Source organism: Alternaria ethzedia, assembly GCF_023757985.1.
Source record: "Alternaria ethzedia strain BMP 0044 chromosome Unknown scaffold_22, whole genome shotgun sequence".
NCBI classification, from domain to species: Eukaryota; Fungi; Ascomycota; class Dothideomycetes; order Pleosporales; family Pleosporaceae; genus Alternaria; species Alternaria ethzedia.
Genome location: NW_026056215.1, coordinates 6,940 through 20,327, shown reverse-complemented (window position 1 = coordinate 20,327; position 13,388 = coordinate 6,940). Strand labels below are relative to the sequence as shown.

The following is a 13,388-nucleotide window of genomic DNA, read 5'->3' as shown; positions in this document are numbered from 1 at the left end:
CGTCAAGCAAATTCTCGAAGCGCATCGTCTCGCAGAAGAGAGAGTAATTACTCTTATTTGAGCCAACCACCAACTGCTATCAGTTATTCACAGCATCCTCCATCGTTACTCTAGTCTCCCCATCGTATGGCCTCAACGCCTCACGCGCTTCCGCAGCCTCATCCAAGAGCAGCTTCTTGATCGCGTCCGAGCGTGGGATGAATCGCATACGGAAAGGCTCTGGTCGCATATTTTCGCTGTCGGTGTATGCGAAGATGTCCAAATCGACCTCATCCCGCTGTCGCAGTGTGTTAGTGGTGCACACACTAACGGTCCTGGTGAACAGTCGGAGCAGACTTACATCCTCGTCCAAACCCGGCAAAATGTCAAAAGCCCAAATCATGCGCGCAAGCGAGTAAAGAAGACCTTGCTCGGCAAGCGGCTGGCCACTACATTGCCTGCGCCCCCAACCGAAAGGATTCATGCCGTACCTGTTCGGATAGGGCTGTTTCGCGCTGCCTTTGCCCTCGAGAAATCGCTCGGGCATGAATCGGTCAGGGTCGGGAAAGTCGCGCGGATGTCTGTGGATGGCCCACATGTTGCCTGTGAAGTTGGTGCCGGCGGGGAAGTGGTAGCCTTTGTAATCGAAATCGACGGTGTTGGCGTGGGGTATTCCTGCTAGGATCGTTACAGTTCTCCATCGGAGGGTTTCTTTGACCTGTGGTGTGTTAGATGTAGAGTCAAATTTGGGATACCTGTAACTTACCACTGCAGTCAAGTATGGCAGTGCATTGGAGTCGATGTCATCCCAGTTTGGAGAGCGATTATGTCCGACGACTGCATCGAACTCAGCGTGTACCTTGTGCTGCACCTCCGGAAAGCGCGCCATTGCCAGGATGCATGAGAGCATAGTGCTGCTAGTCGTGTCCACCCCACCACCAATCAAATTACCCATCAGGCTTGCAACCTCGAGATCCGTCATGTGACTAGCTTGCTGAGATGCCATAACGTGTTTGCCAAAGTTATCTCCCTTCGCTTCGGCGCCTTCCTGCGTAAGCAGGTAGAAGTAGCGCGACAGTATACCAGCACCCAGTCGCATCTGGCTCGGTAACGCGTAGAGCCAAGCAGGCAAGTGCATCAAGAACGGAATTGCTTCCATCAGATAGATGCCAGGGACGATGTAGTTAACAGCCTCCATCAGTTTGAGAGCTTGTTGGGCAACGTAGTCGTTCTTCCGATCGATTCGTCGGCCCCAGTCGACAATCGAGGTGATGGATACGGAGTAGCGCTCGATTGAGAGCTCGAAGTCGTGCGGCTCAAGAAGGAAGTCGCGGATCAAGATCGCGGACTCATGCGCTTGGAATGTGCGGTATTTGCGTACGGCTTGAGAGCCGACGGCCATGTGCTACGCTGTCAGCTCGTTGTACAGCAAGCGCGGCAATACAGGTTAACATACCATGAGCTTCCGGTGTTTCCTCCATCGATCGCCGTATGGCAAAGTAGTCTGATTCGTATTCGTCGCGTTGATTGCATCGCCCATTGCGATGATTCTTGGTCTGCTCGAGAAGATGTCTGATCTCTTCTCCAGCAAGTCGCTCGCGACCCACGCATCGCTCAATATGATGCGCGGTTGCCGCCCAATCCAGAGAGTCATCATGGGTGAGTCGTAGTGCTGAGCCCATTTCTCCCATGTAATCCATGGCTTGTGCGAAGGCGTTTGGAAGTGATTGCCAACGATGGGAAATGGGAAGGGGCCTGGAGGGAGGTATCGGCGGCGCCATAGCATGTGGATGTAGTCAGCGGTCAAAACAACGAAAGCGAAGAAGAGAAGAATTGCAAACGCTTGAAGCATTTTGTAAGGTAAAGCTCTGGGATTGCTTTTGGCTTTGGTTCGAGTCTAAAGATACCGCAAGTACTACTATTTATAATCCAGGCAACCAGGCGGCCCAGTCAATCGAATCTACGATGAGATGCTCTGGGGAGCTCGAGACTATCCCAATCATGCCAAGAACTCTCTGACATCGACGCCGATTTCCCAGTGTGAGCATGGATGCCGTCGTATGCGTGCGCGGCGGCAGCAATGGGACGTGCGGGGAAGCGAGCAATGTGGGGTCGGGCCAAATACCTAGCCTGGAGACGGGGCGTGGGATAGTCGTTGCTGCCCCGACACTTTCAACGCTCCCTTTGTCTCCTTGTTCATAACTTCGTTCGCCGCTCTTCGCGTTCGAACTCTCGTCTTCGCTCAATGCGTGCTATCAAGCGACGGTGAATGGCTTCATCTTCGGAGTCGAAAGGGCTAGCTGAGCGGCGGGTGTAATTAGTGCGATCGTTTCTCTGCTGACATGCAATATGGCGAAGACATGCTTCGTTTTGTAGCCTGTTCTTCTCGTTGATACGCTGCTGTACCACTGCGCGCTGGCCGACGTCTTCGCTTGCGTATCGTTCGATAGCCTCTAGGGCTTCGCAGAACTCGTGGAAGTTGCTGACGATGATGGTGTCGTTTTGCAATCCCCTTCCATCTGACGCCAGTCTCTTGTCGAGAGGTATAGCGTATCTATTCGGGCTGTTCCAACCCGACACCAGCGGTGGTATCTTCCACCGATCCTGCTCTTCAGTACTAAGCACTCGACAAGTAGACCGCAGAACTTGCGCCGGCGGCGAAGGCGCTCTGCACGGGATGCGCTTTCGTTTACCCTTCGGCGGGTCGTAGACATCGACCTCCTTCTCGGGTATCTTCACGAACTTCTCTGTTAAAGGTACGAAATGACGGAACTTCGTTGGCTGGTAGAGCGGATACTCACGTTTCTTCACCATCTTTGTTCGTCCGCGGGAGTCTCTTGCCGTTGTTGGTGTGTATTGAAGGAACTCGATCATGTCCGCGGATCTCATCCGGCTTGCTTCAGAGCGCTGTAGTCCAGGCACTGCTATAGTTTGTTCCTTGGTCTTTCGCACGGTCTCGGTGTTTGGTATCTCAAGATGCAGGTCTTCCGCGCTCACATGCTGTCCCAGTGGTATCAAGACACCAAAAAACGAAGATAGTGTGCGGTCAGTGGTGCGCCCTTGTTGCGCAGTAGAGGCTCGGTCTGGTTTCGCGACTAGTGCATTAGTGTTGTGCTGAGGAGGAGGTGCAGTCGTGAGAACTCGTACATCTTTGGCGTCCGAGGACGGTGGTATAGCCGGAGCATACCTTAACTCGGGTACTGATAACGAGATGTGTTGCGGCAGCATCGTGCGACAGTGAATTATTCGACGTTTGAATGGGGCGGTGGGTGTGGGAGAAAGAAATGCACGAATTGCAAGATCAGTGTGTGTTGAAGCTCAACCGGTGCAGGCAACAGCTTTGGCACGTGACCCCCGAAGAAAGTTCATCATGGCGCAGTTATGGTGTTGGAATTCGGTAGCCACTCTGTGGTTCGTCTCGATCACGTGGTGAGCCACTCACGTAACGTAATTGAATTCATCGAGTTTGTGTTGCAAGCCACTCACGACCGTAGTATCGGAGGGTACAGCTTCACCATATGGGATTTCTTTCTAGACATCGTGGGTACCCGCTTTTCCCGGCAACGTCTGCTTTTGATGTCGGTGTATCTCGAACGAACTCAGGCAGCTCCGTTTCTCCCATTCGGCGAACGTCATGGCGCCGCAGTCCGGGCAGAGCGGTAGTGCGTCCTCGTGTCTCCTCCACGGTTTGCGCATCTCGTTTCGAAAACCAGAGCGCTTGCGTGTAGACTTGTTGTCGCTGGGGAAGAAGGGTTTGGAAAGACGGTTGTAGGATGCAATTAGTGACTTGCGCATCAAACGCGTTAGGCGCGGGGCTTGGAATCGTGACTGGGGAATTAGTTTTGGGGTGTCTGGGAGGTGCGGTCGCGAAGACTCGTACATTTTGGGGGTTGGGCTGTTGCGGAACAGATGAGTGGTACTTTGGGTCGGGCAGTGACGACGAGGAACCTGTGATCGACATAGTAGTATGGAGGCGTCAGTTGTGCGTTGATGAGGCGGTTGAGAGGGAAGGATGCAGATGTGGGAGGAAGGAGCGAGTCGACTAGGAATTCGAGGTGAGCAGGCATCAGCATTACCCCACGAACTAAGAAGGCTTCGAGGAGCGTGGAATCGGGATGCAGAAGTCGGCTGGCCGTCCCGTGGTTCGTCGTAGCTGCTAGGCTCAGTGGACCACTCACAACTCTGACGTTAGAGTACATTGCTCCACTCAAAAGTTCTTCTCAGGGTTCATGTTCGCCCGGATACTCATCGAAGCCCAAGCACGAAACCTGAAGGCGCAAATACCTGAGATGTGCTGGATATATCGCAAACCCCGAAAGGCAGCATGCATCAAACCGCAACTCGTTGTCAGAGCAGCAAGCGACGGAGACGCAGGCAACCCTTAAAGGCGCGAAGTCGTCGGTAATGATGAACTCACTCAACGCTCGTACCAGCCATGACGACGGTGAACCCCGAGATAGTCGATACGCTCCCAGCCATCGTGAAGCTAGTAGACCAGCTGATCTCCACCCACGAAGCCCGAAATGACACGCTTGACAGGCCCATCATCCACCTCTCTCTCGAAGGCGCAAACCTATGCCGCTCGGGCACGATCTCTATCCTCACCCTCTTGCTCTGCGAAGACCCTCAGTCGCAACAAACCTACCTCGTCGACGTCCATAAGCTCGGCGCATACGCCTTCAGTACTGTGGGTACGATGAGGACGACACTGAAAGACATACTGCAGAATGGAAAGATCCCCAAGGTTTTCTTCGACGTCCGCAACGATTCCGACGCGCTGTTCGCGCGTTTCGGCATCGCCCTACAAGGGGTGCAGGACGTACAGCTTATGGACAGTGCGGCGAGAGAGAAAAGGGCAGAGCGTGAGTATCTCAGTGGACTGCCCCGTTGCGTGGAGCACAACAGTATAATCTCATTTCACCGCCGCAACACTTGGTGCAGAGATAGGACCGCGGGCGAGCTGGTATTCAGGGTCGAATTTGGCGGGTCGCGCGAAGCGTTCAGCATGCGGCCTCTTGCCGATGATATCGTCTCATACTGTGTGGGCGATGTCATGTGGCTTCCGGAATTGCGTAACAAGCTCTGGGAGACGCGTACGCAGGAATGGCGGGACTTTGTGCGCGACGAGACGGAGAGACGAGTCGCGTATACTCATGGGGCCGATTATCAGCCTGGTGGGACGGATTGGGTGCTGGCGCCGTGGAAGGACGAGCAGAACAGGGTGCTGGACAGGTTGAACGGCGCCCGTGATTTTGATGGCTTGCTAGATGACGATGAGGTTGACGAGGACGTAGAGTGAGAACCAAGGCCCCCCTTCATGGGCGTTCCGATGTGGCGAGCACACAAGCAATGTCAACAGAAACTATGATAGTGTGAGCCCGTAGAATGTGAAGCATATATCCACAAGCGCGACGGAAGTGCGGTATACAATACTGTACATATCATATCTACATACCCCCCTCCCCCTCCAATCACGCCGTCCTCTCACTATGCACCTCTTCATCATCCTCCTTCTTCGTAGTCTCATACCTCTTACCACGGAAAGAGTACACGCCCCAGTTACTGCACGTAACATCATGCGGGTCAAGATCATTGAGATCCCATCTTAGACTCCTGAACAGGTTCTCGCCCGGCTCGAGCAACATGTCCATCTCATTGCCGAACCTGTTCTTGAGGAAGTCGACATCCTGCTGCATATCCCATGGGCTGTATCCGGTCGCGATGATCGGTACCTTCGTCTCGAGGAGGAGGGGAAGCGTCTCCTCCCATTCATGCGCAGACGCCGGATTGCCGAAACCGGGGTGGAAAACGACGAAGCAATCGAAGTAGGGGTCGTAGGGGTAGAAGTACCCCGTCTTGTGGATGTTGTGGTAGTACTCGACGAACGTACTAATCTTCAGCGAGTTGCTAATGCGGTCCTCAACAACGGCGCCGAACGGGTTTAGAGGCGTGCGCTCGGGAAGGGGCAGTTCCTTCTCGCGGTTCGCCATGCTCTCGGGTCCGATGAAGTTGAGCGAGAATTGTACGCGGTGGAAGAGGTAGGAGAGTTGCATCCAGGTTTCGCGGGGTAGCGAGGATTCTGCGCGGGCGCCGAGGATGAAGAGGCGGACGGAGGGGGGTGCGAGGCGCGCGTTCTTCCAGGTGTCGCCGCCGCCGGTTCGGGGTGGGTGGAGGGTGTGGCGCAGGGCTGGGGTTGTGTCAGTATTATCTCAGCAAGTCAATTGATGGGAACGTACCGCTGAAGCTCTTCAGTCCCTCCGGCGTCATGCGCCCGTTCTTCCGGATGTTGTAGGGACTCAGCTCGTTTAACACACTTGCAATGGTGATTGGGTATGTCAAGAGCTTTGTCGCCTGGCGCATCTCTCGGTCCTCGTTCAGCGCGTCGAAGTCTCGCGTGTACATGTACGTGTCCCAGCTCGTCATGTTGACCAGAATCTCCTCCATCTGGGGCTCCGCGAACTGGAACTCCTTGAAGAAGCGCCCACTCCTCAGATCGTGATCGTCCTCGTTGATCTGCTTCAGGACGTCACACACTTCCAGATGCGCCTCGTAATCATCCGCCCAATGTTCCTCGCAGCAGTACACCGGTATGCCACAGTCCGGGCACTCGAAGTCGACATGGGCTGGCGGGGCGCCGGTCTCAGAGGACTTGCGCGCCTCAAGGTCCATCGGGTTGTTCGCCGGACGCGTCGGCTGATGCGAGGGATGTGGGCAGTAAGCATGCTGGCGCATGAAGGCCGCACGCTTCCGTATTTCAGGTATTGGCGAGCCGGAGAAGGAATTGAAGAGGTTGTCCTCGGTCAGCACCAGCTTCCGCCGATGGCCCTCGGGATCGATGTATTCATACGGCTCGAACGGCTTCTCGAAATCCCGGGCCGGCGTCGTCGAGAGGCTGCGCTTGGGCAGGGCAAGCTTTGGCGGTGCTGCACTTTTGGTGGAATGACTGCGTTGCGACGACACCTTGGGCGCGAGCGGGCGGAGACCTTGCGACGGCCGTAATTGAGACCGCGGCGTCTTGAGGGCCGAGAGACACTGTCGGCAGGTGTAAGGCGTCCTCATCTTGGGCTGTCGACTCGCAATTGGTGTTGGCGGGCTGCTGCCATATCGTGACATGAGGGTCCGCGAATGTTAGCGCGGTCCCGGCCAATCCAAACGCCGATTGGCTGGCGCCCTGACGAAGACATCATCACCCGCCGCCGCCCATTCCCAGTCAACACCCAAGTCGCTCTACCACCACAACACGGCGCTTTCATGTCGCTTGTCGCGCGGGTTCGAATGCATCGAAAAGTTGCCGCGATTTAGGTCATACTCACTGTGGCCGTCAGCGACACGTCATCCAATCAGCTTCGGGTCCATTCGTAACGACATCCACCATAGCTCACGTCCTTTTACCGCAAAAACGCTCGGCGAAGAGGACAAGAAACCAGACATATTGACCTTTCCTGCTTGTATCAACCTCTAGCATATAGATATCGAAGGTGCAGAATGTGCTGACAACGTATTGATACCCCCACCAGCCTCGTCCATCATGTCTCTCGGTTGTGTCTGTGGCGGACTTAGATCCCGAAGTAGTCAACCTATCAGCGATGCGCGATCCTTGAGTGCTCGGCCTACTTTGCGCGAGAATTGCTAGTTCTGGATGTCCCAAATATGCCACCGGAAGAACAACTCCAAGAAAGTCGTTCACGGAGGATCTTTATAGCGATCGCCATCCGTACATACTGTACTTCCCCGCAACTAACCCCGGAAAAGATCCAAGCCCGCTGCACAACGTCACATGGATCGCCAACATACAATAAGACCACAGCGGCGCCGTGTTGCGATCATGATAAAGGCCGCTTCGAATCAATTCGTCAATACCGATAATGCGGTTATCCCAGATTGGTTCGCTTCTAGCGACCTGTGGGTTGGTTGACTTGTCAAATGCGAAATCACTGTGGTCGACAGTCCCTGCGAATGGTAGCGACATCATCCGCACCACATATCCTCTCGGCAATGGACGTCTTGGTGCCATGCCGATGGGCCCTCCCGGTGCTGAGATACTCACCCTGAACTTGGATACATTGTGGTCCGGAGGTCCCTTCAATGCATCTGTAAGCTCCGCTGACTCTGTGCTGGCAATTGACCTTCAACCGACACTAACACATCAAAAAGAACTACACGGGTGGTAACCCGACCTCTTCCAAAGCAGCAGCATTACCGGGCATCCGCGACTGGATCTTCACCAATGGAACGGGAAACGTGACGGAACTGCTGGGCTTAGACGCTTCGTATGGCTCGTACCAAGTGCTAGGAAACTTGAGTGTGACCATCCCGTCATTAGCAGGTGCCGATGTTACCGACTATATGCGGACATTAAACCTGAGCAATGGCGTCCACACTACGGCATTCAGCGTAAACGGCAGCCTTATCGAGACGGAAGCGTTTTGCTCGTTTCCAGATCAAGTCTGCGTCTATTCGGTTCGCTCGTCAGGTGGGCTGCCAGCGCTGGATGTGAGACTGGACAATGCACTCATTGAGCCGGAGTTGCGCAATATTACATGCGCCGGCGGTAATGCGACGAGTCCAGGACATCTCAGAATGAGCGCCCTGACGCAGCTTGGCCCACCTGAAGGTATGCGATACGACGTGATGGCACGAGTTGCATACGACACCGGCATCGAAGTTGTATGTGATGGTGAAGCCAAGTCTTTGATGGTCTCCCCGCGCAACGGTACGAACAGCGTCACGATAGTAGTCGGCGCTGAAACGAACTACGACGCAAGGAAGGGAACAGCGGAGTACGATTACTCCTTCCGTGGCGAAGATCCAGGCCCGGTCGTTGAGTCCACGACTCTCGCCGCCGCCGCCAGACCTTTGTCGGATCTACAAGGGCGTCACATGGAGGACCTCACTTCTCTCACTGACCGCTTCACGCTATCTCTTCCCGATCCTTCCAACGCATCTCAAGTACCCACATCCGAGCTCGTCGCACGTTACAACGCCAACATCACAGCCGGCGACCCATACCTCGAAAGCCTTCTCTTCGACTATTCACGATATCTCTTCATCGCCGGCTCGCGACCGGGTTCTCTTCCCCCGAACCTTCAAGGACGATGGGCCGAAAGCCTCGAACCCGCTTGGTCGGCAGACTATCATTCCAACATCAACATCCAAATGAACCACTGGACCGCCGACCAGACGGGTTTGACTGATCTCCAATCACCACTATGGGATTACATGTCGAACAACTGGGTCCCACGCGGCAGCGAGACCGCCGAGCTGCTATATGGCGCACCTGGTTGGGTGGTTCACAACGAGATGAACATCTTCGGCCACACGGGCATGAAGAGCGGAGCGGAGTGGGCGAATTATCCGCTTTCTGCAGCTTGGATGATGCAGCATGTCTTCGACCATTGGGACTACTCGCGCGACGAAGCCTGGTTGCGTGATCAGGGCTACCCGCTAATGAAAGGTGTTGCCGAATTCTGGCTCAGCCAGCTGCAAGAAGATCGGTTCAACAATGACGGCTCGCTGGTCGTGAACCCATGCAACAGCCCTGAGCATGGCCCTACAACATTCGGATGCGCGCACTATCAGCAGCTCATCCACCAAGTCTTTGATGTCGTCCTTTCCACTGCCTCCATCGTCAGTGAGACCGACAGCGCGTTCATCACCAACATCACCAATTCGCTCCAACAGCTCGACAAAGGCTTTGCAATCGGTTCCTGGGGCCAGATCAAAGAGTGGAAGCTACCCGAGGAACCCTACGGCTTGGAGTTCATCAACGATACCCACCGCCATCTTTCCGAACTCGTAGGCTGGTACCCCGGCTACTCAATCTCCTCATTCCTCGACGGCTACACCGACACCGCAGTCCAAGACGCCGTTCGCCAGAAACTGTACAGCCGCGGCAACGGCAACGGTGAGGCCCTCAACCAGGCGAATGCTGGCTGGGCGAAGGTTTGGCGCGCCGCTTGCTGGGCTCGCCTCAATGAGACAGATGAAGCGTACTACGAGCTTAGATATGCTATCGAGCAGAATTTCGCTGGGAATGGATTGAGTATGTATGATGGGGATAGGGTGCCGTTTCAGATCGATGCGAACTTTGGGTTCGGAGGCGCGGTGTTGAGTATGCTTGTTGCGGATATGCCGTTGGCTGCGGGGGATATGAGGGAGAGGACTGTGGTGCTGGGCCCGGCGATTCCGATGAGTTGGAGTGGGGGAAGCGTTAAGGGGTTGCGATTGAGGGGCGGTGGGGTTGTGGACTTTGGGTGGGATGAGGATGGTGTAGTGGGGGAGGTGGAGATCGATGGGAAGCTGGACGGGGTGATAATTGTAAATAAGGATGGGAAAGTACTCGCAGAGTAGAACGAAAGGCGCACTATAGTCGCTTCTACCTCGTATGAAGATCTTGCTATGGTGGTTCTGATGTGTTCTGCATCTTCTTACCATGGTCGTGAGGAAAGCGCAGTGATTCTCGATATCGATGCAAGATAGCGAAAGCCTCGTCAACTAGCGGATAGTGTAGAACCCCGGTTTCTTACGTGCGCTGAAGTGCTGTCAGATATCGCCAGAGAGCGCACCACAGGTCCAATGCGTTATGCCCAGTGCTTACCACAGTGCGACACACCCAGGCTATCCTCTACATCAGCAACGTGTTTACCATTAGCAGCAGCGGTAATGGCACTCCTATGCGCACAACAGTGCGGTATAGTTGCTGTGCCGTCCATGAGTGAAGGAAGATATGTCGCAATCGGTAGAGCAGTCGGGATGTGGGGGTGGGACGTGCACTGACTTCGCGACGCTCTCGCAAAGGCGGATGCGCCCGTCCAATCAGCCACCAGCGCCCAATCTCGACCCCAAAATTCGAAAAGGCGCCCGTCGCACCACACGCCTTCGCGCATCCGAGCCAGCCACCGATGCATGGTCTCATCCTCATTCCTCGGCATCGGACACTGCACCAGGGCATGGTGTGAGCACAATCCGCCAAACGCCGCACATTCGTGACTAACCCGGTAACCCGATAAGAGCTACATATCGAATAGGCGCGCAACAGTTCAAAAGACATACGGGCGAAGCGAGAGGCATAGATGGGTCTGCACCCTGGGGTCGTACTCGTCGCAAATGCTTCGTCGAGCACAATCAGGGCACATGGAAGCGGTTGCGAAGCTGAACTCGACGCATGTGTTACCAGATCCCGCATCACAATCTGCAATGCGCTGCGCACGGCTTCGTCGTGCTATGGCGACCGGGGTGAATGAGAACTAATGTGAAGCGTCTATCGCTCGCTCCTGTTGTTGCGTGCTTTCAAGATGCTTCGGACGCCATGTCCTTATGCGAGGTCTCTCGATTGAAAAGCGCATCTAAACTTCGTGCCAGTGAGCTTTTCAATCGCACAGCAGTACATCGGTTGATAGATCTCAAGGCCCAGCCTTTCGGGTCTAGTCTGGCCTCAGCTGCCTGTTTACACGCTCCCGTGCTGACATGCAGTGGCGTTGCTTACGCATCGCTTGCGCGGTGTCACCGATGAATGAAGGACCATATGAGGCTTTCAAAGACTTTCCTCTTTAGATGTACTGCCGGCGTACCCTATAGCAGCGATGCGCATTACATAAGTAGGCGTACCACGCATGCCCGCTCTCGCAGCGACACTTTCGTCTCTTTCTACGCCAGGATGAAGACGTACACGAGATTTCTCGTCGCCTTGACGTGGACGACTGCCTTCTGCGCCTCTGTTCACGGATGGCCGACTCGTGACGAGATCATTCAGTCCATCCAGGAACGCGCCACCGCTGGTATTCGCAACGCACCTGCAGACGACGTCGCAATGCAACTGACCTTTCGCGTTCAGACTCCATCAACCTCGAGGCAATACCTGGCTTCAACCTCAGCTCCGCTCTTGACAGCATTGCGTCAACATACCTCGATAGTCAGGCGCAAGAGCTGCCACAGCGCAATAGCTCGAACGCCACCACCATCATCGATGTGCACGGTAAGCCCTCGCCCCACCATGTGATGACAGGTCTAATGATGCTTCATAGCGCACTGCGTTCCTGACTGGTATCGCGCAATCGCTCCGACAGCCGGCGGGAATCCAACCCCATACTGGAATGTCAGCGGGCATCTCAACTTCATGGTGAGCCAAGGCATCTCGCATGCAGTCGTGGCATTCTCCTCGCCCGGCGCGAACGTGTATCCTGGAAATCGAGAGGCGACGATCGCGCTTGCGCGGTTGATTAACGAGCAGTCCGCGGCGTACGCGCGAGTCTACCCGAAGCACTTTTCATTCTACGCGGTCGTACCACTCCCATATACCCAGGATGCCATCGCTGAAGCCATGTACGCTCTCGGCACGCTGGAAGCCGCAGGTATCGCGCTCTACTCCAACTTCGAAGGTCGCTACCTTGGTGACCCAGCCTTTACGCCGTTCTTCGAAGCTATGAATGCGCGCGGGGCCGACCAGATCCTCTATATCCACCCCACGACGCCGTACCTGCGCGTGAACGGCTCACTCATCGAAGCAAACCCAACGACATACCCAACCGGCAACATCGAGTTCTACTTCGAAACCGCGCGGGTACTCCAAGACCTCGCCGTCACGCAAACCATCCTCAACTTCACAAACATCAACTACATCATCCCGCACGTCGGCGGCGCATTCCCGTCTGTCGCAGACCGCCTGTTGAAGTCGTTCCCCGCGATCTACGACCGTACCCTCGCTGCTTTGCAGACGCGCTTCTTCTGGGATTCCGCGGGCCCGACGTACTTCCACCAAGTCGGCGGCCTTCTTGCGTACGACATACCGGCGTCGCAGCTTCTGTTCGGGACGGATTACCCGTACGCGCCGATCTTCACGTATGCGCCTTCGCTAGTAGGCATCGAGACGTCGCGGTTTGTGGAAGATGTCGAGCGAACAGGTATCTTCTTTCGTAACGCGCAAGAGCTCTTCCGCGAGCGTATCTTAGTATAGATAGGTTACAGCCTACCCTAGAGAACGTCTTAGGTCCGCTAGACCTAAGCGATTTTTAGTAAGAGTAATAAGGCTAATAAGAAATAAGAGAGTAGGCCTAAGACAGTATTAAGATAAATGTATAAACTATAGAGTATCTTTAAAAAGATATCTAAGTCTAGTATAGCTTTCTACTAGTATTAAAAAGATTTTAGAATAAAAGTATATAATATATTCTTAGACTAAAGAAGCTTAAACTAAGTTTTATAGCGTAGTATCTAAATATTACCTAGTAAGATAAACTTTTTTAATAAAATTAGATAATAATAGTTACTCTAAGTATAACTTAAGAAATAATAATATAATAACTATAGCTTATTAGTTATAATAATAAAGTAACTAGATATTATAAAGTTTTTTAATACTATAAATTCTTATATAAAGAAGATTTTTAGTAAAGCTTTTTTAGCTACTCTTT

General features: G+C 54.1%; 6 protein-coding genes across 6 annotated transcripts; 3 read left to right on the top strand and 3 right to left on the bottom strand.

Annotated features, from left to right (window-relative positions):
• Positions 1 to 79: 79 nt before the first annotated feature.
• Positions 80 to 1,633, bottom strand: J4E87_007672 (uncharacterized protein; the record flags this gene model as incomplete). The annotated part of the gene is made up of 4 exons (XM_049379266.1): positions 80 to 277; positions 341 to 697; positions 746 to 1,384; positions 1,436 to 1,633. The coding sequence occupies 4 exons, from the start codon at positions 1,631 to 1,633 to the stop codon at positions 80 to 82; spliced, it is 1,392 nt and encodes a 463-aa protein (XP_049230840.1).
• Positions 1,634 to 2,175: 542 nt separating this feature from the next.
• On the bottom strand, positions 2,176 to 3,940 carry J4E87_007671 (uncharacterized protein; the record flags this gene model as incomplete). Its single annotated transcript, XM_049379265.1, has 3 exons — positions 2,176 to 3,179; positions 3,528 to 3,807; positions 3,860 to 3,940. The coding sequence occupies 3 exons, from the start codon at positions 3,938 to 3,940 to the stop codon at positions 2,176 to 2,178; spliced, it is 1,365 nt and encodes a 454-aa protein (XP_049230839.1).
• A 474-nt stretch (positions 3,941 to 4,414) lies between these two features.
• Positions 4,415 to 5,278, top strand: J4E87_007670 (uncharacterized protein; the record flags this gene model as incomplete). The annotated part of the gene is made up of 1 exon (XM_049379264.1): positions 4,415 to 5,278. One exon carries the CDS (start codon positions 4,415 to 4,417, stop codon positions 5,276 to 5,278), a length of 864 nt encoding a protein of 287 aa, XP_049230838.1.
• Positions 5,279 to 5,450: 172 nt separating this feature from the next.
• J4E87_007669 (uncharacterized protein) lies at positions 5,451 to 7,038 on the bottom strand (the record flags this gene model as incomplete). Its single annotated transcript, XM_049379263.1, has 2 exons — positions 5,451 to 6,166; positions 6,216 to 7,038. 2 exons carry the CDS (start codon positions 7,036 to 7,038, stop codon positions 5,451 to 5,453), a joined length of 1,539 nt encoding a protein of 512 aa, XP_049230837.1.
• Positions 7,039 to 7,844: 806 nt separating this feature from the next.
• On the top strand, positions 7,845 to 10,329 carry J4E87_007668 (uncharacterized protein; the record flags this gene model as incomplete). The annotated part of the gene is made up of 2 exons (XM_049379262.1): positions 7,845 to 8,072; positions 8,134 to 10,329. The coding sequence occupies 2 exons, from the start codon at positions 7,845 to 7,847 to the stop codon at positions 10,327 to 10,329; spliced, it is 2,424 nt and encodes an 807-aa protein (XP_049230836.1).
• Positions 10,330 to 11,635: 1,306 nt separating this feature from the next.
• Positions 11,636 to 12,931, top strand: J4E87_007667 (uncharacterized protein; the record flags this gene model as incomplete). Its single annotated transcript, XM_049379261.1, has 3 exons — positions 11,636 to 11,756; positions 11,813 to 11,953; positions 12,003 to 12,931. The coding sequence occupies 3 exons, from the start codon at positions 11,636 to 11,638 to the stop codon at positions 12,929 to 12,931; spliced, it is 1,191 nt and encodes a 396-aa protein (XP_049230835.1).
• Between the last annotated feature and the right edge of the window lie 457 nt (positions 12,932 to 13,388).